The sequence below is a fragment of the Tupaia chinensis genome, unplaced genomic scaffold, assembly GCF_000334495.1.
Source record: "Tupaia chinensis unplaced genomic scaffold, TupChi_1.0 Scaffold000045_1, whole genome shotgun sequence".
NCBI lineage: Eukaryota > Metazoa > Chordata > Mammalia > Scandentia > Tupaiidae > Tupaia > Tupaia belangeri.
In genome coordinates, this window is record NW_006159501.1 from 9,174,616 (window position 1) to 9,198,963 (window position 24,348).

Below are 24,348 nucleotides of genomic sequence, written 5' to 3' on the forward strand. Positions count from 1 at the left end.
GCCCAGCGAGCCCCACCCCTCCAGCGGCTGCTGACACTTTGTTTTCAAGCCCCTGCTGCGTCGGGTTCTCGACTCTCAGAACCATCACAGGGTCATGCCGGCCTCACTGTCCCTCCCCCAGGCTGTCTATGCCCCTGGCGGGTTCTTCCATAACCCCGGACCCTGCCAGCGTCCTCTCTCTGTAGACCGAGACCGGAGTCCTCTCTTTGGAGACATGGAAACCAAATCTCAGGGAGGCGGTGACCTGCCCAGGTCACACAGTCAGTCTGCAGCAGGGCTGGAACAGGACTCAGGGCCCCGGCTCTGAGACCAGCCTCTCCCCATCAGGCAGGAACCGTCCATTCGCCGCCCATCACGCTGCAGTACCGTGGGCTCGGGGCTAAGACACGTGCGACACCTTCTGGCCAGGCGCTCGCACACTCCTCCAAATACCGAGTCTGTGGCCAGCGAGAGGAGGGGGGCGTGGGGCGTATGTGCACCCCAGCCTGATGGCCTCCAGCCCCAGCCCCCCAGCCTCAGCACTCACTTTCCACCCCGGTTCCAGGCCAGGCCGCGGCCACTCGGGGTCAGGCTGGTGACACGACCTGCTAACACGGCACAGTCCAGCCGTCCACACAGCCGGCCTGGCATGAAGGAGCACTAAGGACAGACGTGTTCTCCACGCAACAGCTGGGTGAAGACCGTCTGGGGACGACACGAGGATTACCGGCTAACGCTGGGAAGCGGTGCATCCCCACACGCGGGGACCACTCCCCGGCCGTCGGCCCTGCACTTCGGATCTAACTTACACACCACCCCCGAGGAGAGCAATTTCTTAAACCAAAGATAATCCCCATTCTCTATCCTGTGGACACCCCACGGGACAGGGCCATTTCCAAGCTCTACTTCTAGAGTGACCCGGGACGAATGGCTAAAAGCACTGGGTCGTCAGAAAAGTCCTGACACATTTTTACAAAGAAATACAGAAAAATACATCTTGACTTTCCGACACCCAGCATCTTCCAGTTCGCAACCTGGTCACCTGTAGCGAAGTCTAACACACAGATTTGCCTCTAAACCCCTTCCTACTCTCAGGAGTGCAGTCACAGTGACCAGAGAGGTGTGTGTGGAACGATTTACAGAGTGAAAATGAAAATGATCAAGTTCCAACTACACAAACAGTTCCCTAACAGCCTACCTGCAAAATGGATTGTGAGGTCAGCTCTGAAAGCCACGATAGAGGAATATGGCCAGGTCAGAATGCCGGGTCGGGGACTCGAACTGCTGTCGACTACATGGGAGTCCAGTACCATAACCATTACGCCATCTGCAGTGCCTAGGTTTCCTACATTTCCTAAATGTGGCTTATATTATCTTTATCGTAAGAAAACAACATACAAAATAAAGAACCTTGATGTGCAGGCTGCAGTGGCTCCCTGGGCCTGTGCTCATTAAGAATATCACGGGGGGCCAGCAGGTGGCGTGGAGGTCACGGCAGCCAGATCCCACAGTTGACCATGGTTCGAGTCCCGGACCGGGTAGTTTGAAAATATCATGCCAGGGCACGTGCATGTATGCCCATAATCCATAGAGAGAATAGAGGAGAAGCGATTGTGGAGTGGCCACCCCCCTGGAGGTTATTTCTCACTTTCCCTCTCTCTCTCTCTCTTTGATAAGTACACAGGCCCTAAAGCAAAAACTAAAACCAGGAAAAGAGAAAAGAACATCATCCTCTTGGCTCCACCAAAACACCTCCTGGCAAGCTGACAGGCGGCGGGCAGCCTCTGGCACGGAGGGTCCGATCACCTCTGACAACACGTGGTGCCTACGACTGAAAAGGGTTCGAGGAGAACTCGCTCCTCGTTTACAACGCCGAGCTCTGGCTCAGGCTGAGCCGACGGAGGCTGGTCTCTGTCTGTCTATCACCGCCTCCCACTCCCTCTACTCCAATACCCCATGCTCCTTCCACTTTCCAACTTCACGTGAAGCTCACCTCCATTAAGCCTCCCCTAGAGAATCCTCTCGGACCTTGATCCTCAGGAAAGCCACGGCCCTGCCCAGTATCCAGGCTGGTTATGCCCAGCACAGGAAGTGGGAGTAAAGTTCAAGAGGCCAGGAGTGGGCTGCCTACTAAAACACGAAAGACTGAGACCGGCAGATGGTGTGGTGGTGATGTCGCTGGACTCCCACATAGTCGACTGCGGTTCGAGTCCCAGACCCAACAATTTAACTTATACTTGGGGCGTGTGCATGCGTGCCCAAGATCCCGAGAAGAGAATGGAGAAGGGACCGCTGCGTGGCCATCCTCCTGGGGGGGTGATTTCTCGCTTTGTCTCTCTCTGTCTCTCTAGCAAGTGCACATACCCTATAACAAAAACCTCTCTCAAAAAAAAAAAAAACCCCCCCAAAAAAAAAAAAAAAAAAAAAAAAAAAGGGAGGAAGGAAGGAAGACGAAAAGCTACCGTCTGGGACCACACCACTCTCTGAGCCTGTGGGGTGGGAAACGCCTGTCCTTTCAGTGCCAGTCGGGCTCCGTGTGAGTAACCTACGCCTGATTCTGCTGCTCACAGCGCCATGTGGAAGCGAGGGTGGGGTGAAGAGCGAGGCTGACACACCGCGTGGCTCAGTTCACTACGCTGCTGCTTCCTGCCCCTTAGCTCGGGGGGCTGGGTGGGCAGGGAACGTGCCATGGCTCACGTGCATCCTTCCTTCGGGTAAAATCCGCACACAGAGAGCCTGCTACACGGTGGGTGCTGACGAACGCAGAGGTCCAGACCGCGCCTGCCCTCCAGGAGGTCTCGGGTAGGAGAGGACTCGCAGGCTACCGAGCCGGTGCAGACACACGAGCTAAGAGAAGGACGCTGGGGGAACTGGGGTGCCTGGTGTGGCCGCCTGGGCAGAGGCTGTGGGGCTGGAAAACGGGCAGGGGCCGACAATGACAACTTCATCCAGGCGAGGGGACCCACCAGAAGGTTTTCAATAAGATGTACACTTAAGACAAACTGAGGTGGCGTGGTGGTTAAGGCCCTGGACTGCCACATGGCTGACCAAGGTTCAAGTCCTGGACCTGGCAGCTTGCTTTCTCACTTTCCCTCTCTTTCTCTCTCCGATGAACGCACATACCCTACAGCAAATTAAAAATAATAATAATAAATTTTAAAAAAAGAAAGATGAGTTTGGGAGAGGACATGGATGAATAGAGCTTGGAACCTGCCTACATGCTACAGAGAAAGACCAACAGCAACCACTGTCCCTGCGACACCAGTCACGCCGGGCTACACGAGCTCGACACACAGCAGAGCACCGTGTGAGGAAATGAGGGGTCCTGGGGTGGGGCTGCGGCTTCAATGTGTCCCCCCCAGTTCACATGTTGAGATTTGGGCGACAGAGGATTAAGGCACCGAGAACGTAATCTGACTATGGTGCTCAAAGGCGGGGCCCCTGGGAGGTGAGGAGGACTGAGGTCGTGGGGGCTGACTGAAGCCTGGTGGGCCCATGGGGAGAGGACAGGCAGAGACCTGCGGCTCGCTCCTGCCCTGCTGCAGTGCCCTGTGACCGTGTCAGACGGGGCCCCTGGACCTCCCATGAGCTGAATAACCTCACTTGTGTACGCCAGCCGGTTCCAGGCCCTTCCTGCCATTTTCGACAGCAGACACGAACAGAGGGCAGCAGAAAGGCTGCTTGCAGAGGTCACGTTTAAAGGACTTTCCTTCAAAATCTAGGATAGAGTGAGATGAAAACCGAGCTGCCCGCTGCTGGCCTCAGCTCTAGACTCTCCATGGCTGGGAGCTACTTCCACCCCAGGCTGCCTAGAGATCCCATCCTGGAAAGAGGGGCTCATGCTCAAGAGCGGCCAGGGCTCCCCGTGAGTCGAGCTTAACCCTCCTGCCCAGTCCCCACGACGGCCTCGTGCAGCTCCGTGGGCACCCGGACTGCACACCTGCCTTCCTTTGGAGTCGCCACGCTCCCGTGATGCCCGTGGTGGCCACTGCTGGCAGGCTCCAGAAGGTACCATGGAATTCCAGCCAGTATTCGGACTTCATGTCCCTGCAGTCACGTCCCCATACACTTCCTCAGAGACAGGGCCACCCTGCAGCCACTCAGCTGGTAATAAATTGACTCGTGGAAAAGTTATGATGTATATTTTCTATGCAAAACTGTATCATGACTTTTCCAATGACCCAATATATACACACACATACACACGCCAGAGGGCACACATATACACAGGACAAAGGGAGAGGGCAAGAGAAGAAAAGAGGGAGGGAAGGAAGGAGGGAGGAAAGAGGAAGCAGCTTCAAGGGCACCTGGTCATGCCTCAATTCTTCCCCCCAGTCTTCCACCCCGTAAGGACCCTGGTGCACACAAACACGCACACGCACACACACACAGCATTTTGCAAGCAGGTGGAGTTGGGACTCGAAGGCTGGTCAACCTTGTGGGGTCCAGCTTCCTCTGCACGTCAAGCAACCACTGTCTACAGGGCCAGCCCCTCCCTCACACTGCAGTCCAACCCTGCCCCTATGAGTCACCCTTTAGGAAGAAGCCAACAACGCGTCTACTTCCTCAGCCCCAGAAAGGCTTCAAGTGCACCCTCTCCCTACCCCTTCCCAAAGTGAAAGTTCTGGCCCTCCGATGATGCTTCCTTAATGAGATTTCTCTGGCAGTGTTAAGTTCCTCTTTTTTTTTTTAACTGCCAAGGAGAGAGAAAGAGACAGAGACAGAGACAGAGACAGAGAGACCTCCCTTAACCCTTGCTGGAATCTGGGCACGCACATATGTCTGGCATGTTTCTCAAGCTGCTGTGGTCAGGGTTCAAACCACAGTTGGCCATGTGGGATCCAGCTCCCTTAACCACTAAGCCACAGCGCTGCAGCCCAAGTTCCTCTTAAAATGCCACTGTTGGGGCCAGCACGTGGCAGGTGGTTAAGGCATTGGACTCCCCCATGGCCTACTGCAGTTTGAGTACTGGACCTGGTGGCTTGCTTCCTCTCTCTTTCTCTCTGGTGAGTATGCATGCCTTGTAGCAAATTTTAAAATAATAACAAATAAAATTAAATACAATTTATTTTTTCTAAAGAGAGATTTTTGCTATAGGGTGCATGCATTCACCAGAGAGACAGAAAGCAAGAAATCATCCCCCAGGGGGATGGCCATGCTGCAATCCCTACTCCTCCATTCTCCTCTCAGGATTTTGGGCACACACACACATGCACCCGGTATGAGTTTAAGCCACCGGGTCCAAGACCTGAACCGTGATCGACTACGTGGGAGTCCAGTGATGTAACCATTATGGCATCTGCTGGTTCCTTAAACACGTAATTCTAAAGGGAAAAAATGTCACAATTCAATTATGGAACAAATACCTTCTTTTAAAAAAAAAAACAACTTATTTATTTAATTCCATTTGTTATTACTGTTTTTAATTTGACTAGAGAGAGACAGAGAGAGAGAGAAAGGGAAAAAGAGACAGCAAGCCGCCAGGTCCTGGACTCGAACTGTGGTTGACCATGTGGGAACCCTGCGCCTTTACGCACCACACTACCTGCCGGCCCCATATCTTCTTTTTCATGAGCGTCACAGCCAGCGCTGAGGTCACTCCCAGCTCACAGGTGACGTGTCAGCTCAGACTGAACTTGTGACTGTCCAAGAACACCGGGAGCTTTCCAGAAGGACCACACCGGCTGCCCCAGAGGACCTAGGCTGTCGCCGACACGCTGCCGCTTTCCCTGCTCCAAGTACCAGGCAGTGTGGTGTGTGGGCACGGGAGCGAGTCTCGGCTTCTGACTGCTAGCTCCCCGGGCCGGCGGCTGCTCTGGGCCTCGGTCCCCTCCTCTGTCACTGCAGTGGGGACTACACCTATGTCCCTTTACTCAGCTGTGCGAACAATAGCTGCACGCACATCCGATCACTGCTGCCGTTCTCGGCTTCTGCCTTGACAGTGACGAGCCTCCGCACAGACTTGCCTCCTTCTCTTCATCACCATGTGCTGTGGTCTCCTCTCCCCTTTCACTCACAGACACGGTGCACACATATGTGCACAACACACTTTACTGCCTGAGGATTTCAGCACGAGCATTTTCCATCCTGAGGCTTCCGAGGAGCAATGCGACCCCGTAGTGAAATCTGCATGGACGGCTCACCACAGCCTTTCGTTCCCCAGTGTGCACCGACCGACTGCGGGCCGTTCTCACACCCCCACGGGGCCCAGCACCAGGTCCACTGTATTCTTGCCAAACACAGGGTCATCATGACTTACTTTCTTTTTCTTTTTTCTTCTTTTTTTGGAGAGATTTTTGCTATAGGGTCAATGCGCTCACCAGAAAGACAGAGAGACAGAGGGACAGAAAGTGAGAAATCATCCCCCAGGGGGGATGACCACACCACAATCCCTTCTCCTCCATTCTCCTCTCAGGATCTTGAGCACAGGCCCGGTGTGAGTTTAAGCCACTGGGTCCGGAACTCGAACTGCAGTCAACTACATGGGAGTCCAGCGACATAGCCATTACGCTAACTGCTGGTCCCATGACTTATTTTCTCATATAACAGGTCGAAAAGCATGCCAGAGAGGGTACCTTCTCCTCCTCCTCCCCATTATCAAAGAGCACATGCTCACCAGAGCTGGGGTGAGGGGAGAAGCATCCCCAGTGGAACCCGGTCAAGCTGCAATCCTTTTTCCTCCAGTCCTTCATCCTGTCAGGACTTCACACACACACACACTCAGGTGCCCAGCACGTTTTCCAAGGGTTCAAACCACAGCCGGCCACGTGTGACCCGGATCCCCAGACAGGGAGCCACAGCGCTAGTCCAGGATTGTCTTCACGCACAAAACCTTCCTTCCTCAAGGACTGCATGTAGCTCTTCACAGTCACTGTCCGTAATAGAAACGTTGTTCTACTAACTTCAAGCTTACTTTAATACCATATTCTAATTCACATTTCAAATAACAGAGAAATACACAAGTTTATTGAAGCCTCGTTTTCTTTATAGGTCCACGATGGTAAGGTTGGAGGGAAATAACCATTTCTGCCTTAGTACTTTTTGTTTCAAGGACAATTTCTCTAGGACAATCCAAGTAAGGGCATGGAAGGCGTAGCTCTCAGTAGGGAGACCCCAAGGCGTTACCACACAGTAATTCTAGAGAAGTGAAAATGAGTCTTTTGTTGCTTCCTCCTTGATAAAGATGAAGTTTTCCACCCACTGATATGTCAAACACAACTGGAAAATGTTAGCTTCAAAACACCTTTGGGCTGAGGGTCCAGCAGTTGGCGTAATGGCTATGTTACTAAACTCCCATGTAGTCGACCGCAGTTCCAGTCCTGGACCCGGTGGCTTAAACTCACACCAGGCGTGTGTGTGTGTGTGCCCAGATCCCAGAGAAGAATGGAGAAGGGATTGCAGCGTGGCCATCCCCCCTTGGAGGGGGGTGTTTTCTCACTTTCTGTCTCTCTGGTGAGCTCATTGGCCCTAAAGCAAAAACCTCTCCAAAAAAAATGTGAACTGTTTTTATTTGTTGCAGAATAAATAATTTCTACAGGAACAGTTTCTCAATAAATCATGATAACAGCTTTTGCAAATCTGTACACAAAGACGTTCCATAAAATGTATGTGGCCAAGGATCCCTCCTTTGGAAAACCGGAAGTGAACATAAAGCCATTGCCATTACGTAAGAACACCTGTTCTGTCTACAGAGGGACACGCTGATGCTCTAGGCCCAGTTCAGTGTCCGAAGTGGGAACAGGGCAGGCTTTCTCAGGGGGTATTCCCAAAGACTGGCTCCGTCACCACTGCCTGGTGCTGCTGGGATCAGCAGACGTGCTCCATCCGGCACCCACTGAACCTGACTCTTGGAGAGGGGTCCCGCAGTCTGTGTTATAACAGACCCCAGGGTGCTGGTCCACGCGGGTGTGCAGAGCCACTTGCTCAAATACAGGATGGGAAGAGGCAGGGTGGGCAAAGTGCTCCCTCAAAAGCTTTGCCAGGGCCCCAAACTCTCTACCATGTGAGGACTCAGTGAGAAGGCAGCTCTCTGCAGGCCAAGAAGAGCGTGCTCAGCAGAACCCAATGGTGGGCACACCCCGATCTCAGACCTGCCAGAAATCCATTCCTGTGTGGAAGCCACTGGTCCATGGTATTGTGAAGACAGCCCGAGAAGACTAGCGTCAGGGAGGAGTGGGGGCCAGACCTCACGGGCCAAGGCTGGCTCTGGAGAAAGGAGGGCCAGGAGCCAAGCACCACACGTGCCTCAAGAAGCTGGTGAAGGTGAGGAAATGGGCTCCCCCTCGAGCTCCCAGGAAGGGACCCTGCCGACACCAGAGCCCTGTCAGACTTCTCGCCTGCAGGGCTGAAAGGGGAATCCATGCCCCGTAAGTCCCTCATCCACGGTCACTGACAGCACCAGGAGGAAACGAATACGTGAAGGACTCATAGGCAACCCAGGCCGCGTCGGGTCTCAGCACGACTGACGGAGATGTGTGGGGAAGGAAGGGCAGGTCCCTCCCCGGTGACCGGGACAGACGGGATGTGACTGTGCGGAGGCAGATACAGGCACCCCTGCTCACAAGGCAGGGTGCGGCCAGCAGCCTGGAGCTGACCACCGGCGGGGGAGAGCTCGAGGGTGATGGGCACGTCCATGCCAAATTGGAGAGCCAGGCAGCAGAGCCCTGCTCTCAGAGAAATTGGGGCCCGTGGGACAGTGAAGAGTACACGGCCACGGAGGAGGCACAGGTTCCAATCACACCTGCAGCGAGTGACTCCTACACAGGCAGTCACCCTGGACATCAGACACTCTAATGCCGAACACTGCGCGGTGCTGGCCCTGCAGCACAGTGGTCGGCTACACTGCAGAGCAAGCCAGAGCCCACGTGGCCAGCTAGGCTGGAGTCCCGGCCCCTGTGGCTTGGAAAACACGCTAGGCATGCACACACGTGCCCAGGATCTGGAAGAGGGAGAGGGCTGGAGGAAAAAGGGCTGTGGTGGGACCAGGCGCCTCTGCTGGGTGATCGCTCTCTCCCACCCACTCCCTCTCACACACCCACATGCCCACCAGCACTAAAAAAACCGTAGGAAGTTCTCTTTGGAGCTAACCACCTCGGAGCGAGTGACTGCGAGGTTCCCCCGCGCCGTGCCAACCGTGGTCGCCTGGGAGTAGCCTCTACAGATAGGCCCCACTCGTCTGTGACTTCTAGTTCTAAAAAAATGTCCTCTATCCTTAGGAGACACCTCTGCTAAATATACTCAAAAGAATGTGCCGCTAAAAGCAGATGGAGAAGAGTTCCAGAACCGCCGGAACGGTGTGGGCGATGTCACAGGAAGGGGACAGCGTTTCCTCAGGTGACTCTGGAGACAGCACTTGCTGAAATAGACTTCAGCGGTTCTCCGGCTCTGAGATAGCTCCGGCTCATGACGTCTAACAGCTGTGGCTCGCAGAGCAGACGGGTGAAGGATGACAGCAACAGCAGACCCCGCCAAGGGCGGCTCGCAGATGGCCTGCTACATGCGTGACACCTTGGCAGGACACAGGCTGGGTGCCGCCGGGCTGTCTGCTAGCTTAGTGACAAGCTCTCACCTCCCGTAGGCCTCAGGGTCCTCAGGGAAAGGAGCAACACGCCGTCAGGCCGGCAGAGGGGCAGGCGCGGGGCAGAGGGCGCAGGGCAGCGGGTCGCTGCAGAGGTGGCCCCGGGCAGACAGGAGGGCCCGCACAGGCAGCCTGGGCCCAGGTGATGCGCAGGAGCCTGGACCTCACCTGGCCTCCGGCAGTGTTTGCTCACCTGAGGCCAGGGCAGGGGAGGGCAGGGCAGTTGGGGCGTGTGAGTAAGAGGCATGGCAGCTCCGCACGTGATTCTGGACAAGTGAGTCCGGAGAAGGCTGAGACCCGCACCGTCCACCCTGCACGCCCACCCTGCAAGCCCACCTGCACGCCCACCCTGCACACCGGCAAGTCAGCATCTCTGCCCGTAGTTCTGAAGCAAGAGAGTGCTGTTGACCTGAGCCTTTCCTCACTCCCGCCAAATTCTAAAGCCCAGGGTCCTTCTTCATCTTGCCTGTGCCCGAAAACTCACTTCAATGAACTTCAACACAGACGCTGAACACGCTGCAGATTTACGAAGAGAAGCAACACGACTGGGATTGTATTTCTGGACACCATCCCACGGGGCAGGTCCGGGAATGAGGTCTCTGGCACACGCTCGGCAATGTGGGTCAGGAAGGCAGGTCGGCCAGAGGTGCTGCTGGTGAAGGCGGGCCTCCCACACCCACGCGCTGACGCCAGCTCCCGCTGAGTGCCCTTGGCCGGCACTGGGCTAGCTCCGAGTCCCACCGGCCCCTCCTATGACCAGCAGCTGTGACACAGCCAGCATTTGCACAAGAGGCAGGGTATCCGACTTTTATTTCTGACAAAAATAGCCTTTTTGGGTTGACCCCAGAGGCTAGTGGTTAAGGAAACCGGATCCCAGTGGCCAACCACAGTTTGAACCCCAACCTCAGCAGCTTGAGAAATAGCCTGGGTGTGAGTTCGTGTGCCCCAACCTCTACGGGATGGATAGTGGAGAAGGGATCATGGCATGACCACACCCACTGGGGGTGCACTCTCCCTCCCTTCCTATCTCTCTGTCTCTGGCAAGCCATGTTCCCTCTGGCAATTAAAAACAAAAACAAATGGGACCATCAGATGGCATAATGGTTATGTCACTGGACTCCCATGTGACCAACTGCGGTTCAAGTCCTGGACCCCGTGGCTTATACTCACACCAGATGCATGTGCATGCATGCCCAACATTCTGAGAGAAAAGTGGAGGAGAAGGGATTACGGCGTGGCCACCCCCCAGGGGATGGTTTCTCGTTTTCTGTCTGTCTCTCCAGGGAGTGTATACACCCTAAAGCAAAAATCTCTCAGAACTAAACAAAACTCCAAATCAGCCTTTTAACATATAACTCTAAAATAATTTTTAAACCTGACCAGAAAATAAAATACCTTTTTCACATACTCTATAGAAGATCCTTGAAATTATACACTCAAATCACTGGACTCCCATGTGACCAACTGCGGTTCAAGTCCTGGACCCCGTGGCTTATACTCACACCAGATGCATGTGCATGCATGCCCAACATTCTGAGAGAAAAGTGGAGGAGAAGGGATTACGGCGTGGCCACCCCCCAGGGGATGGTTTCTCGTTTTCTGTCTGTCTCTCCAGGGAGTGTATACACCCTAAAGCAAAAATCTCTCAGAACTAAACAAAACTCCAAATCAGCCTTTTAACATATAACTCTAAAATAATTTTTAAACCTGACCAGAAAATAAAATACCTTTTTCACATACTCTATAGAAGATCCTTGAAATTATACACTCAAAAAGGCCAAGAGAAGACGATAAATCTCCCAGATACTGTGAAATCTGGTGTGGGCAGGAAAACTGAGCACCCCATCTCCTCGTCATGCCCCAGTGTCGAGGACAGTCACGTGACACGCCAGATGCCCGGGCTCCTGACAGAGCAGGCCACTGCACACGACCCCAGAGCCGGCGGCCGGCGAGGTCAGAGTGCTGGCCCTGCTCCTGCCCTGGGTCACCCTCAGCTCTGACTGGGGCTCCCCGTGTACCATGAGAATGATGCACCGTCGCGATCTGCACAGAGAGCACGGGTGAGTGTTCCCAGACCAGAGCTCTGTACCCTCCTCCCTGACCCCGGCTAGGGCGGAGCAGAGGCAGAGGGCCACTTCCTAAAGGTCAGAAGCGGCGAATCTGTCTCCCGGTGGAAGATGGATTGGGATTAGGGTGGATCTTGAGATCGTTTCCCAGGAACGCTGGCATCTGGCAATATTAAGTCTTCCAAGCCAGGTGCAGCAGGTATTTCTGTCAGGCGGCCTTTCACTTCAGGAGCAGCGTCCTGTAGCTCTCCATGAGAGTTCGCGCAAGCCTTTGGCTAACTCGGTTCCTCACATGCTGCAGTGCTCGGCCATCCCAGCGTCCTGCAGCTGAGGGTCCCTTCTAGTCTTCACGATGGCAGCTGCATGGCCCCCACTGGGGGCGAGAAAGCAGCTACTGGAGCTCGTGCTCACAGTACTCTAACGGGGAGGGGCTGTACTTCCAGACTGTCCACCTCCCTCCTGACATCACCACCAAAGGCACTCCCTGTCCTCCGGCCACTTTCCCCAAGGGGAGATGTCAGGAGAGCGAAGGGGACATGGTGCAGACATGGAGCGCCGTCCCCTCCCAGCCCCGCCCTCTTTCTGCACCTTGGCAGTGGACGTCTCAGAGTGGCCCTTTCCCTGCAACCAGTATCAGCCTGTTCCAGTCTCTGCGGGATTCCTTACAACGCCGAATCCCCTAAAGCTATCTCAGTGAAAACTACGCAGTCACTTAATGACTTTTTTTTTTTTTAGGGGAGTTTTCTGCTATAGGGCGCATGCACTTACCAGAGACACAGAGAGAGCCAGAGAGAGAGGAAGCGAGAAATCACCCGCTGGGGGGGATGCCACACCACAATTCCTTCTCCTTCACTCTCCTCTCAGGATCTTTGGGCATGCACACACACGCCCCCAGTGTGAGTTTAAGCCACTGGGTCTGGGACTCGAACCGCGGTCGACTACATGGGAGTCCAGCGACATAGCCATTACGCCAACTGCTGGTCCCACGACTTTTTAAAATACGTTCTGTGCCTTATAGAATCGTCCCAGGGCAAACCTGCCACAAACGTGCAGCCTGTCATCTTTAAGTCAAAAGTTGCAGTGGGCTTTCTTACATCTTTGTAAATCTAGATCAAACAGCACTTTGATCAGTTTATTACGCTTGTATACCTATTCATTTTCTTTCCAAGCAAGGCGAGGTGAGGCCTAGGCAGGAGAGCTGGAGCCAACACCCCAACGTGACCAACACAAGAACCAGACACAGAAGCAGGAATAAGTCATGCTGACAGAGGGGGTTCATGCATGCATGCAGAGCTGTACCCCAGGAAACAGGAGGCACGAGGCAGGAGTGATGCAGGAGGACGGGGCCGGGGGCGGGTGAAACCCCGCAGCCAAACAAACCAAGTGCCGAGACAAAACACCTTCCGCCAGCGCAAGGCGCCCTCTTCGATCTGCATGCCCAGAAAAAGGGGTTTACTCGGTAGTTGACGACAGCGATCAGTAACATAAGATGGCATCAGGACGGCCGCCCAGACCCCGTCCAGGAAGGGTGTATACTCACCCAGCCCGGAGATGTTTATTGCTTTCACGGACTTCTTCATCTTGTAAAGAACCATCCGGTCCACGTCCAGAGCCTAAAACATAAAGAACGTCTTAATTAAAGCCTGTTGGTGCTGAGGCCACGGCTACTAGCCAGCAGCCATGGGGGAGCCACTCCCAAGGCCCCCACTTGGCTCATCCAGCCCCTCAGGTGCTGTATTCCGGAGCAAATCCTTGGCGTACTGCAGAGATTGGCTCCTGGACTGCCCTGAGCGGAAGTGCTGTCGGCAATTACTGACAACCCACTCCTCCTCACGCCTCGCCCACGGGAGCCTCTGGGTTGCCTCCTGCCCACGGCACCTGCTGGACATCAGCCTCCTGCCATGAAATGAGCTCACCCAGACAGCCCTCCTCTGCAATCCGTCCTCCTGCACACCGGCGGGCCCTGGGACAGCCCACTGTGACCGTGGAAGAAAAGGATGGTGAGAGGGAGCACATGGCAATGTGGGGGGACACAGAGCACCGTGTCCCCAAAGAAAGCTGGACATGCGGGCTTCAAGACAGCTGACCCGCAGGACCAAACCCGACGGTCAGAGGAAGCCTGGTCTAGTGGGAGGCGAACCCAGTGCCATGAGGAAAGACCCAAATGTGAATTCATCGGCTGTGTTGGAGGTAGGTTCCTAGTCCTTTGTAAGGCTCGGATTTCTCTTCCAGAACCAACAGTAACAATGCTTACTTAGCAAAGTTGAATGATTAAACACACACACTTATGTACTGTACAGTCAGTAAATACTTAGGGACCAACTACTACCCAGAAGCAGGCCACAGCACTCAAAATGCCTAGCACACAGTAGGTGCTCAAACTATTTGTTCAATGACTAATCAAACCTGGAGTATTTATTACAACCCTAGTTTCGCAAAAAATACAGAAGTAAATGTCCTTTTAACTCAAACAACACAGAAGAGCAAAGGGTGTCAATTTTCAGTGTGACGACGGGAGAGAGTGTTCATAAACTGGGTTCATGATACCACTCACAGCGTTACTGTAAAAACTACATGAGGAATTACAGGGGAAGCATACAGTGAACGCTGACTAACAGAGCTACCATTACCCTTTGCGAGTCTTGTTTGTTTCTTTAATTGCCGAAGAATGCACGTGAGAAACTACCCTCATGCCAAATGGGAAATAGTAAGGCCACAATCCCTTCTCCACCGTCTCTTCCTCCTTTTGAGATTTTGGACAGGCATGTTCACATGCCCAAGGTGTTTCTTAGTCCAGCAGGTTGGGGCTCAAACCTTGCAGTCAGCCACGTGGGATCCAGCTTGCGTACTCACCAGGTCACTGGCTGGTCCTCCCGTTCTGAGTTTTGATCATAAAAAGCTGCTATGATGGGGCTGGCCCATAACCTAGCAGTTCAGGGAGAGGACCCCTGTGTCTGATTGCAATTCATATCCCAGCCTCAGTAGCTTGAAAAACACCCGGGGCACTTGTACATGTGCACGTGTGTCCAAAATCCTGACAGGGCAGACTGTGGTGTGATGCACCCCATCGAGGATGCCTTCTCTCTCTCTCTCTCTCTCTCTCTCTCTCTCTCTCTCTGTCTTCTCTGGAGACCACACATGTCTCTGGGGAAAAAAAAAGTGAGGTTGCCACGCGTAGCATCTAAAACAGAACACGATACCTCAGAGAAATGGATTCGAGCCCCGAGTCTTCCTGAATGGCCTCCTGAATCAGTTTGCAAGAGCAGTGCGCAAGCCCTACCCGTGAAGCGCAAGGACGGCTCTGCTGGAATGTAAAGCAGATGTGAGCAGTGCTGAAATTTTCGAGGGAAAACATCACAAGGTACGAGGCGCTGGCCAGAAGGGCTAGAATACAGAGAAGCCGTGGCACCGTCAGGACGAAGTTCTCCAAACCCGGACCACCGAGAGAGCCCGAGGGCAGAGTGGACCCTGGGCGACACTGACATGTCAACCTAGGTTTGTCAACTGTCAGAAACGCACGGCCTCCGGCAGGGGATGCTGCTGGCGGGGAAGGCTGGTGTGCTGCGGACACGGAGTACATGGGAACTTGGTATGTCCTGTTTCATTTTGCTGTGAACCTAAAATGTCTATTTTTTTTTCTTTTTAAGCACATTTTCTGTCCTATTGAGGGAAAGGTAGATGGGACTAAAAGAAGATAGTCAAAACTTTTACAGAGAGTCAATGCCCATTCTCTGCAGTGGTCGTCTCTCATCTAATCCCGACCTTTTCAGCCAACAGAAAGGATTCGGAAATAGCAAATAACCCTCATCGTTTTCCTTCCCAACATGCCAACCACCAAGAGCGAGCCGTGACCCCAGGGCCACACCTGGACACCGGCTCCTGAAGCGTGACGGACCGCATGTCAGAGGACAGTGCCACACAAACAGCCCACTGTGCTCATCACTGTGCTTTGTAAACGCCCAACCACGACTGGTCACTCAACGGCCAGCCTAGCACGCTGAAGGAATTTGCTCCTGCAAACGGCCACGACAGCATCTGTCCCACACTGACATTTAAAAAGCCACTCCCCTGTCTAAACTTCAGTTTTTTAGTTTCCAAAGAGCATATGCACAAGATGGGGGGGGGCAAGAAAGCAGCCCCCAACCAGGAGTGGTCGTGGTACAATCTCTTGTCCTCCATTTCTCCAACCTGTCAGGATTTGGGCATGCACACACACGTGCCCAGAGTGCTTTCCAAGTCACTGGGCCGAGACCCAAACCACTATCGGCTGTGTGGGCCCCAGCCAACGCTGTACTTAGCATTCTCCTGTGCCATGAGCTGGGAAGGGAGAGACTCTCACTCACATCCAGAGAAATGCACAAATCCGACTCAAGCTCTCCGGCCTCGCAGGCCCATAGGTGACATGGCGACCTTGTGTCCACAGAAAAGACTGCAGCATGATGCACAGCACGGGGGTGCTTTCTCTCTGTCTACTCTGGAAAGCACACCCGCTTCCGCCATGCTAGAAACGTGGGCACTGGCGTGGTGCACCGCTTCAGCACGCACGCTCTACTGTACGACACGGCGGAGAACCAGGCCATTTCCTCCCGGCATCCTGGGACACGCCCTCCTGCCCATCGCCCGCACAAGCCCTGCAACAGTACCCGCCACATGAAATCTGCTCCCTTTGTTACTGAAGGGAAGCAGTTTCCTGAACTCAGGGACACACGGATAGACATAACTGGCTTTTCCACGTCTGTCAAGCAGAGATTGGCGATGAGGGTGAGGTGGGCCATAGAGGTAGTAAGTTCTAATTACAATTGCAAGAGGGAAAAGCAATTCCCTTCCAACTGGAAAACACACCCTTCATTGTGGTGCGTATTTATAGATAATTAAGATAGAACGTGGTCAGCAGAAGTCAGGGGGAGTGATAAAGACTGCTAGACAAAGTCCTATGTTAACTATATATAAAAACAGCTCTGGAGTCTTAAAGCAACAAGAAAAATGAATGCGAGCATCTACAGAAGCCAAAGGTGTCTCACCAATCAGGCTGAGCTAACCAGATTCAGCACTCACTCACCACCAGCCCCACCCCAAGTTGACTCAAATTTAGGAGGGAAAAAAAGCTGCAACTTTCACTAAAATTTGTCCATAAAAACTATAAGCAGAGGCAAAACCCTGAGAAGACAGAGACCTGAGTGGAACTGCAGAGCAACTTAAGTGTGGCCACATCTCATAAATTCTCAGGAGCCAGACTGAAGCCAACCTGCAGTGTGCAAAGTTTTACAGAATTAAATTGATCACATAAACAAGACTGTCACCGACCAGAGGTGGTACGGTGGTTAAGGCACTAGATCCCATGTGGCCAACTCCCTGGTTCAAGTCCTGGACCTGGCAGCTTAAAAATCACACTGGGCACATGTGTAATCCCAAAATCACGGAGAACGGAGGAGAAGGGACTGCAGCATGGCCATCCCATCCCCTCTGGGAGGCGATTTCTCACTTTTCCTCTCTCTCCCTCTCTTTCTTTCTCTGTGTCTCTGTCTTTCTCTGGTGAGCCCAAACACTCCATGGCAAAAACAAAACAAAACAAAAAACTAAGCAAACAAAAAACAAATGTGAGACCATCAGATGTGTCTCAAACACTTCCTGCAAAAAACAAATGCGAGACCATCAGATGTGTCTCAAACACTTCCTGAAGAAAAATAACCGTTTCTTCCTCTTTAAAAACACTTCTGTAGGGCTCCCAAACTGTCCTATTACCAGCCACCACATGAAAGTGTTCATTCTTAATATTTATAGCTTTATGTTTCTTTCTTTCCTTCTATGAGCAAGTTAGAGAAACAGAGAGGCAGCACCCGAACAGGGTCTTAGGATGCCGTGATCCACCCACGGCCTTCGGCCAGCCCTGGGGAGGTCTCTGGACTCGAACCGAGAACCTTTCAACATGGGGAATGCCTTGCCGAGTGTCACTGAGTGTCACTGTGCCGCTGGCCCCCTAAGTGGTTGTCTCTTCACCTTTCCCACCCAGGCTGACCAACATGGGAGCCACGAGCCACACAGCAACATTTCCAGCGAGATGAATTAAAACGAAACAGGAAAGTTGTGATGTATTTTCTATGCAAAAATGTATCATGACTTTTCAGACGACCCAATACCATTCACGTCCTCGTGTCTGCTGCCTTCCTCAAGGGCCACAGCCCGGCCATCACACTGATGGATTCTGAACCCGCTACCCCAAAGGACCCTGCTCTGTGCACTGCCTTGGGGATCGTCCAGAAGGCCCTCAACCTCTCTCCCCCTCGGGCTCCATGTGAATGTCACTCTGCGGAACCCCTTCCTCCTTTCAGAGGGCTGAGCCGGTTGCTGTCTCTTGGTCCCAAGGAATCCTACAGATGTCCTGGCATGGAGGCACCCCTGTCATGAGAGGCTGGGCAGCGTGGTGAAGCCCACAGTCTGTCGGAGCTGGTCTGGCTCAGGGGTGGCAAACTGGCCCACAGCCAAATTCGGCGTCTCTGCAGCCACAAGCTAAGGAGTTTTGCAGGCGAACATTTCCAGATAACATGCAGGTGGGAACAACTCTGAACCCCAATTAAGATCAATGTGAACCCCAAATGAATTCCATTCTTCTCTTAATAGATCTGCGTTGCCAAAATATCGTACTCCATTATCATTCTAAGTATTCAGAATTTCATTCCTGAAAAATTGGTGAAAATGTAGCTAGAGAATAGCTTTGATGTTGCCTCTAGGCCCCCAAACTTCACATGTTTACCATCTGGCCCTTTATAGAAGAAGTGATCTGACCCCGGATGGTGAATCCCCGTGAAGCATCTCTCAACACACCGCAGGCTGACCTGGAGGTGACAGTGCTGGACAGCCCAAGGTCTCGAGCCAGCGAGGTGGGAAGGGGCAGACTTCATTCCTGGGACCCAAACAGGACAGGAAGCCTGCAGACCACGGCCCCCCACCCAGGTACCCCATCACATCCCACTCTCCTGTCCAGTCTCATCTCCCCTCGTGCCAATGACAAAAGGCCAGCCTGAGTAGAAATGACATATTTGAAAGACAACGGACAAAAAAGCATAACACAGAACAAAACACACCCAGATCCATGCCCGCAGGGTAGCTCTGCCATGAAAGTCACCCCAGCGTGGAGCCGGCAGCCCATCTCATCACACGTCTGACTTCTCAGCAGTGTGAGCGCGTTAGTGACAGTGTCGGGTCTTTCCGGAAGCCTTTTGGGAAGCACAGAATGACGCTGGGACCCGCAGGCTCGGTTTAAAGCCGGAGCAATTCTGGGCCTAGCTCCTCTGGAGTACAGCAGGGCCTGAGGACCAGCGGGTGTCGGGGGAAATTAAGATCAAAGAAGCACCCGATCTAAATCACAGCTGTGCAAATCTTGTGTGCTGAAGGACAGACAAGAAGGGTGCATTTGGGCGTTACCTACAAAAACTGAAGGTACTTCTTGTATACACACATCTGCAACAGAGGACACCCCTGCTCAACTGTTGGAAACAGCTGGAAGCCGCGCCAGCCCAGAGGCCTGTCGGTGGCAAGATGGATAAACTGCTGTATGTTCATACAACAGAGGGCAACAGCGGAAATCGACAAACCACCTATTCAGAACACCGAGCAGTCTGACAAAACCTTAAGCAAAATAACACACGCAATATTTAATACGATGAAAGTTCAGAAACGGGATAGCAGGTAGTGTGGTGGTTCGGGTGCCAGACTCCTACACGGTCAACCACGGCCCAAGGCCTGGACCCAGCAGCTTGAAAATCATGCTGGGCGTGTGTGCATGTGTGCACTTAATCCCCACTGGGACACGATTAAGCAGTACCTGTAAGAGGGGAGTATGTCGGGAGGGATCTGTCCTCAGGAACGGATCAATGCCCTCTGGGGGAGTGGAGCAGTTATCGTGGGAATGGGCTCCTGATAAAATGAAAGTTCGGCCCCATTTCTGTCTCGTGTACTGCCCTCCTCCTTCCGCAGGAGGACCCTGGCCAGATGCCAGCCCCGTGCTCAGGGACTCCTCGCCCCCGGGGCCGGGAGGCCGACCTGCTCTGTGTAGATTCTCAGGCTGTGGCACTGTTACAGCAGCATAAAACGGATGGGGACAGAGACCCAGGGAACACTCTGGAGGGCACGCCCGAAACCCCCACAGCGCTTCCTGGAGAAGAGGGTCCCAGGGGACTGGCTTTCGGAACTGTTTGAAACATTTACCACAAGGTGTATGCATGCGGCCTGTGGTTAGGAAAAGTAAATGATAAATTTAAGTATTTTCTAAATAGACTGTGACTCTATTTAATAAAAAGGCGTACGTATTAACCCAACTCGCTGGGCTGAAACACTGTCCTTGAGGCCCTGTGGACCTAGCCACGGTGGCCATCAGAAGCTCGCGACCATGGGAGGTCCTGGGCACTGAGACATGTTGGTCAATGCAGAAGGCCCGAGGGGCAGCAGGGCTGGCACACTGAGCTGCTGGCGCCCAGGCCTGGAGGACCTGGGCCCGGACAACGACACATGTCCCCCACAGGCTGCGACTCCAAGCGCTGAGCTGAGCTGCCCTCCTTGCCCCATGGCGGTTTCTGCGGAGACAGTCGGGGCGGTACTTTTATTTTACTACGACTGAAGTGGACGATGACACTCAGGCCGGAGGTGGGACATGAAGAGAACACACATGCCCCATGCATGCCAAGGGAGCCTGCGGGTTCACACAGCTGAGACACACAGACCCTGCAGCACTCCGATGGGACGTGTGGCCACCAATGCGGCCACTGCTCAGAGAAACAGAAGCAGGCTACCGTCAGCTCCAGCTCTGGCAGAATGCTTCACAGAACAATTTGTTTTACAAAGTTTGCTATAGGGTGCATGCACTCACCAGAGACAGAGAGAGGAAGAGACAGAGAGAGGAAATAAGAAACCACCCTCCAAAGGGTCTGGCCATGTTGCAGTCCCCTCTCCCCCAGGCTGTTCTCAGGATTCTGGGATGCATGACACATGCCTGGTGTGATTTTCAAGCCGCATGGTCCAGACTCATCCGAGCTGTCGGCTGCGTGGGATCCACTCGACCACTACACCACCTGCTGACCCCACAGAGCGATTTTTACTTAGGAGGAAGGAGAGCCCCTGGGAGCTCTGGGGGTGGAAAAGGAAAGCCACATTTTGGCCAGACGGCTAACACCCGGAAGAATGGCAGGGAGCGTGGCTGCGGCTGCCCCAGGAGAGCCGGCCCCACTGGGCTCCCCACTCCACACTGGTTCCTGAGCTCTGCCCCTCCGACCGACAAAGGCGCGGACAGCGAAGTAGGACACAGCAGGGGACATCACACCAGAAGGTGCACAGCACACAACTGAAGGGTGTGGGAGGCCAGGCCCTCAGCCCTGGGTGCAGGGGCGGGCAGGGTCTGAGCTGGGAGGGTACCCTTCCGCCGGGACTGAGGTCAGCACCCGCATCTTCCCAGTCCCAGAAGACAATGGAACCTGGGCCAGGCCGATTTCCCCAGGAAACGAGGCTCACCACATGAACTCCACTTCAGCAAATAAACAGGGAGAGGGGACACGAGCAAGCTGGTGCGCTTCCTGACCCCCGCGGGAAGCTCTCCCCTCCAGGGGAACTGAAGGGGCTCCCTGAGGCAACAGAGGGCTACTGGGGACACAGTTGCACCTCTCACCCTTACACCTGTGCAGGGCGTCAGCGCTGCTGCTCCCACGGGGCCTCTCTGCTGTCCACTGGCTGGCACGTTGATGTCATAGGCGTCCTTTGAAAAAGGACATCTGCAGGACCAGCAGATGGCATAATGGTTACACGACTGGACTCCCACGTAGTCGACCACGGTTCAAGTCCTAGACCAGGAGGCTCGAAACTTGCTCTGGGCACATGTGTGTGCATGCCCAGAATCCAGATAGGGGAATGGAGGAGAAGGGGCTGCAGTTTGGCCATCCCTCCTGTGGGGTGATTTCTCGCTTTCTGCCTCTCTATCTCTCCGGCGAGCACAAGCGCCCTATAGTAAAAATCTCTCTTCAAAAAAGAAAAAGAGAAGGCATGTCTGCTAATTGTGACCAAAAAGTTTATTAAAAATAGGGAAAGCAGTGCTTCTCCCTTTGGAGACAAGGGCGGTGGTTAAAAATCTCCACCTCCAGAATGGACGGAACTAGTCTAAACCAGGCTCCACTGGTCAGAGCGGTGACGTGCCTCAGGGCACGTCCCTGTGCTGACCGTGAGCCCCACCTGCAAGCTGGGAGCACAACCCCGGTTCACGGCAGTGGAGCACCAGTGCACAGGCTCCCGGCAGCAGTGGGCACGCAACGTCCCAGAGGCGGCCAGCGTCCTGCGGTCTGGGACGGCTCCCACCCCCGACTGTCAATCATTAGGACAGCTATTTTCCAAGCCTGGTCATGAGGAACAAGGTCAAAGGACAAAACACCTGCTAGCTCACGATGGCCTTTCACTTCCCGTAAAGCTTTTAAAAATTACCGTGAAGTCCCTGCTTTCCCAGACTTAAAATTTCCTGAAGCAACTGAGACGGATCATGAAATGAACCCCAGAAAACAAAGGGGAGACTATCAGCTTCTTTCAGGAACCGGTGTTGCCTCATCGCCGACCCTCCAACACAGACACGGTACCTGAAGCATGTAAACACGCCATACGCACGGAACCGCCATGCAAATGACACGCGACGGGCTGCGTACCAGGGAAAGGCACCCTGGCACAGGGATTACTGTCACATCTTGAAGAAAGACACAGGCTGTTAGCAGGGCTGGAGGTCCTTCAGGCAGGAAGGTCGAATGAGTCACGGGGCCAGCTGGGAGAGCCGCGCCCAGCACTTGGCTGGCTTTACAAGGATCAGGACGAGAAGAACAAGGGCTGAGAATGGACGTGACAGAGAGCTAAGGGACTGCGGTGCTGCGCTGCTTCACGTGGGCAGTCGTTTCTGAAACACCCAGCTCCTCTGCACACGAGGATTCACAGGACTCTGATCGGAATACAAATCGTTCGGATGTCTAACGTCGCATCTGCGAAACAGGATCAATGAGGACGCAGAGGCTGTTTTCATTCATTTGAGGCTGGCAGCAAGGGACTACCAGAGTTTCCAGACAATTCTCATTTGCACAAATAAACAGAAACAGATGGGCACACGCACTCTTTTAAAATCAAAATTCAAAAGCTTTGATACACTACCAAGTTTGTTTCAACTCTTTCACTGACGACATCTAGTATCTCCTTGCCGACCCTATCTGAAACGCACGGTGACTAACTGCTAAGCCCTTCACACCACCACCGCGAACTTGTTAAACACTCACCTCTCTGACATTTCCCTGAGGCAGCACGCACACACCCCTACGTGCTGCACACGGACTCTGACACCCTGGCGCCCACCATCACGCTGTCTCCAGTCTTCCTCACTCCAGGGCTTGGCACATAGTTGGCACTCAATAAATATTCACATTAAATGAATTAATTGAGATGCCAGGCCAACGTATTTTTTTTTTTTTTTTTGCTGGGCCCCCAGGACACCTTTCCTCCTGTCTTCTCTGTGACAGTGCCTGACCTGTAACTATTAAATGAATTAATTGAGATGCCAGGCCGAAGTTTTTTTTTTTTTGGGCTGGGACCCCAGGACACCTTTCCTCCTGTCTTCTCTGTGACAGTGCCTGACCTGTAACTGGTCACTGATTAGGAAGACGAAGTTCTGCACAGGTCCTCAAATGAACTCAGGTCCACCATGTGCCTTCATCAAAACAGGATTACCAAAAACACCCAGCTTCAAAGCTATGTCTCTGGAGCAACCTCAGTTTATAAACTTCTCATTCGATTCATCAATTCCTCAACACTGATGTGCTACCGGCAGGCATACAGACAGCCCAGGTACCTCGCAACCCCACGGCCCGCAGTTCAGCCAGAGCTCCAAATGCTCGGTGGTACCGCCTCACTCACTATATGGGGGATTAGGAGGTAAATCTTTTAAATAATCGTGGGTAACAGTAAGGATAAAAGAGACTACAGATTGTGCTAAATTCTAGGGCACTCGGGGACCACAGGGTGCCTGCAGCAGTTCCTAACAGCCCCAAACTGTTAAGAACCCAAAGGCCCAACTCTTGGTGAACTGGTGGACAAACTGTGGTATATCCACACAATGGAATATTATTCGGCAATAAACGGCGTGCCCTAAGGGCCCAGGCAACAGGGATGGACAAACCTACCACAGCTAGAGTAAGCAAAAAGGAGCCATACACAGCAGGCCACAAAACGCTGCGATCCCATCTTCATGGAATTCTGAAAAAGGCAAAAACACAATGATGGAGAGCAGATCGAGGACGGCCAGGGGACAGGAGCTGGAGGACCGAGTGCAGAGAGGTCCGAGAGGACACCGAGGCGAGGGTTCTGCGCACCTGGTGACTGCACAAACGTACGCACGGTTGGCAAAGCTCACTCAACTGCACACGTAAACCAGCGACTTCTAGGCATGGAGAACAGACTTCAATGAGGCCGATTTAAAATGTAAAAACAAACAAACAAACAAAAAAACAGAACAATGAGGTCCTTGTGACCTCAGTATAGGTGGGACTGTGGGAAGCACAGGCGGCTTTGGGGGCTGCAATGAACCACAGGAAGTCCAGACACCAGGACTCCTGCGGGCACCCACACGCTATCTGCACATGTTCCCAAACCCTTTTCTGCCTACAGCCCTTGACGCAGCCTGAGCTTTCCTACAATCACGGGCTCGTCAAGGACTTGCAGCTG

At 53.4% G+C, this 24,348-nt stretch overlaps 1 protein-coding gene across 1 annotated transcript in view; it reads right to left on the reverse strand.

The window, feature by feature from the left end:
- Positions 1-24,348, reverse strand: part of ASAP2 (ArfGAP with SH3 domain, ankyrin repeat and PH domain 2) — a gene marked incomplete in the record, with an annotated part of 153,549 nt that overhangs the window by 96,577 nt on the left and 32,624 nt on the right. Inside the window, 1 exon segment of the mRNA XM_014589777.2 lies at positions 13,163-13,235. Coding sequence (XP_014445263.1) covers positions 13,163-13,217 — 55 coding nt within the window.